Below are 2,269 nucleotides of genomic sequence, written 5' to 3'. Positions count from 1 at the left end.
TTATTTTTCTTCAATATTCTCTGCTTGGGCATATATGGCATGTCATTATAGGCCGAAAATACATATATTTATTTCTCTTCATATTCTCTGTTTGAGTATGTGGAGAACTGTTAAAAATGTTAACATTTCACATCGTGAATTCTATGGTTGTGAGGTGAATTCCCTATCACAATCTTATAAAATGTTCGACATCGAACCTGCACCTTCTTTATTTTTTAAGTTCTCTGGTTATCTATGCTACCAATCGTAATGTACAAATTTATGGAAATGTGAGCAAATTTTTTTAAATTTAAGGTTTTATAATTTTTTTGTAATAAAAAACATAAAAAGAGAGGGGCTGCCGAAAACCGCCTATAAATAATGCCTCTAAAGCAAAGTACTCCTTGTGTGAACACAGTCTAAGAACATTTATTAGAAAGTGAGAAGACAAAATCTTTTGCATGTACTTATTTCTATATAACTTTACCAATGTTTTGAAAAAAGAGGGAGAATGCAAACAGTATGTGTTGCAATAAATGAACGTATGTCAACCAAAAGATTAAAAAAGCAATTTTGCTACATATGGACGCATACAAATGTTCTTGATTATGAAAATAATAATTTTTGCTTATCGCTTAATTATTCTCTCATCAATGCAAGCAAATAAAAAATATTGGCACATATGTACATATGTATATATCTGTACAAACGTATTTAAATACATATGTATGTATTAAAATACGTATTTAAATGCATATGTATGTATGTATGTAAGTATGTGCATATGTCTTCTACAACATTTGTCATTGATAAAGGCAATGCTCTTCTGATCTTTTGATCACAGTATTTAGAAGTGCCGCGGTATCAAAATGGTGAAGGTGTGGTATATGGATAATAAAGAAAATGACCAACGTTTGGAGCATCATAAAAGCCCACCCGAATATTTGTCACTAGAAGATCTTCACCAGAAAACAGGCGTAGAACACTTCACTGTGAGTATTTTGTAAACATTCATATCATATGACGAAGTTATTTAAATTGTTTGGTTTTACGTATTGTACGATAGTTATCGATACTTGTCCAACACGTCTGACGATTAGTGAGGTTGTTAAAAATTTATTAATACAGTTAATGTGTACATTGCAAATAGCACGCATATGAGAAAAAGATAAAATACGGATTAGTTAGGTACTTCAAAATATTCGGAAATATAACACTTAGTTTTGTACACATTCATATAACACTTATCATGGTCTTACTACGTTCATATGAGGACCTTTTCTTGCCGCCCAAACCGCTATCGAGGGGACGACGAGGAGAGACGATGAGACCGTGTCACTCGTGTGCATTGTATAAACCTACAAGTAACAAGTCCTATCATTTTCAACCCATACATACACAGGCGAAAGCTTGTAGAATGACAGAAATTACATTAAGAATGCAATAGAATGAGAGAAGACTCAGGGCAAAAGCCGAGGCATTTCGTTAGGGTTTCCTAAATATTGCCTTAGAAAACGCACGCGTGTGTTGTCGTGTTATGCTATCCAATTTATTATTTTAAGTACGTTTTTATTAAATTATCAAATATATTTCGATTATTAAAATTCAGAAAGATTAAATTTACCTAGTTTTGATTAAAATTTTATTTATTGTATCAAAATATTGGGCTGGGATATATATATATTTTCGTGATCTGGAGAACGTCACCTTTCCAATGACACCCATTTTATCCTCGAAATCCGGGGATGCTATTCTAAATTATACCCAAATATTGGTAAATCTTTTCTATTTTATTAAAAATATTTGAAGAATCTATCTATTTTTGTTTAAATTATTACAAATAATTTTATTTAGTATTGTATGTGTGAAATAGGCCTCTTGGGGAACCTAACACCCGAAAAATATTGCTAACGCGTCTAAGTCCTTTTATTTAAATCTCTGCGCCTAAAAATCAACTATTTCGATCAGGTGATCTCAGCTATTGAGCACCATATGATTCTTTTGTTACTTGTATGTTTCTACAATGTTCTAGAGCCAAGGATCTCCAGATCCGACGAATTTCGTAAGACAACTGCTTCAAAGTGTATGTGCGTCTTCCACGAAGCTTCTGTTTAATATATGCCCACACATTTTCAATTTGCATCGGGCGACTGTGACGGCCAATCCAATGTAAGGATGCGAGATTGAGTTTTCCACTGAATACTAGTGATGGGCGATGTTGTGACTTTAAAGGAAAACTGCTACTTGTGACTGTGATTTTGTAGTAGCAGTGATTTTAAACTGTGACTGT

At 33.0% G+C, this 2,269-nt stretch overlaps 1 protein-coding gene across 3 annotated transcripts in view; it reads left to right on the top strand.

Annotated features, from left to right (window-relative positions):
* Positions 1-779: 779 nt before the first annotated feature.
* The window catches only part of LOC108969792 (1,2-dihydroxy-3-keto-5-methylthiopentene dioxygenase), a 13,708-nt gene continuing 12,218 nt past the window's right edge, over positions 780-2,269 (top strand). For 2 of the 3 annotated variants that reach the window (XR_001993423.1, XM_018934717.1), the window contains exon 1: positions 780-971. Coding sequence is in view for 2 of the 3 variants with exons in the window: in XM_018934717.1 (XP_018790262.1) it covers positions 849-971 (123 nt within the window). In the remaining variant the exon portion in view is untranslated. The remainder of the gene's footprint in view (positions 972-2,269) is intronic. The other variant, XM_018934716.1, reaches the window with a different exon arrangement.

The sequence above is a fragment of the Bactrocera latifrons genome, unplaced genomic scaffold (genome assembly GCF_001853355.1).
Source record: "Bactrocera latifrons isolate USDA-ARS-PBARC rearing strain unplaced genomic scaffold, ASM185335v1 scaffold_265, whole genome shotgun sequence".
Taxonomy (NCBI): Eukaryota; Metazoa; Arthropoda; class Insecta; order Diptera; family Tephritidae; genus Bactrocera; species Bactrocera latifrons.
The sequence above is the reverse complement of the archived record's forward strand: the minus strand, read 5'-3'. Positions and strand labels throughout refer to the sequence as shown.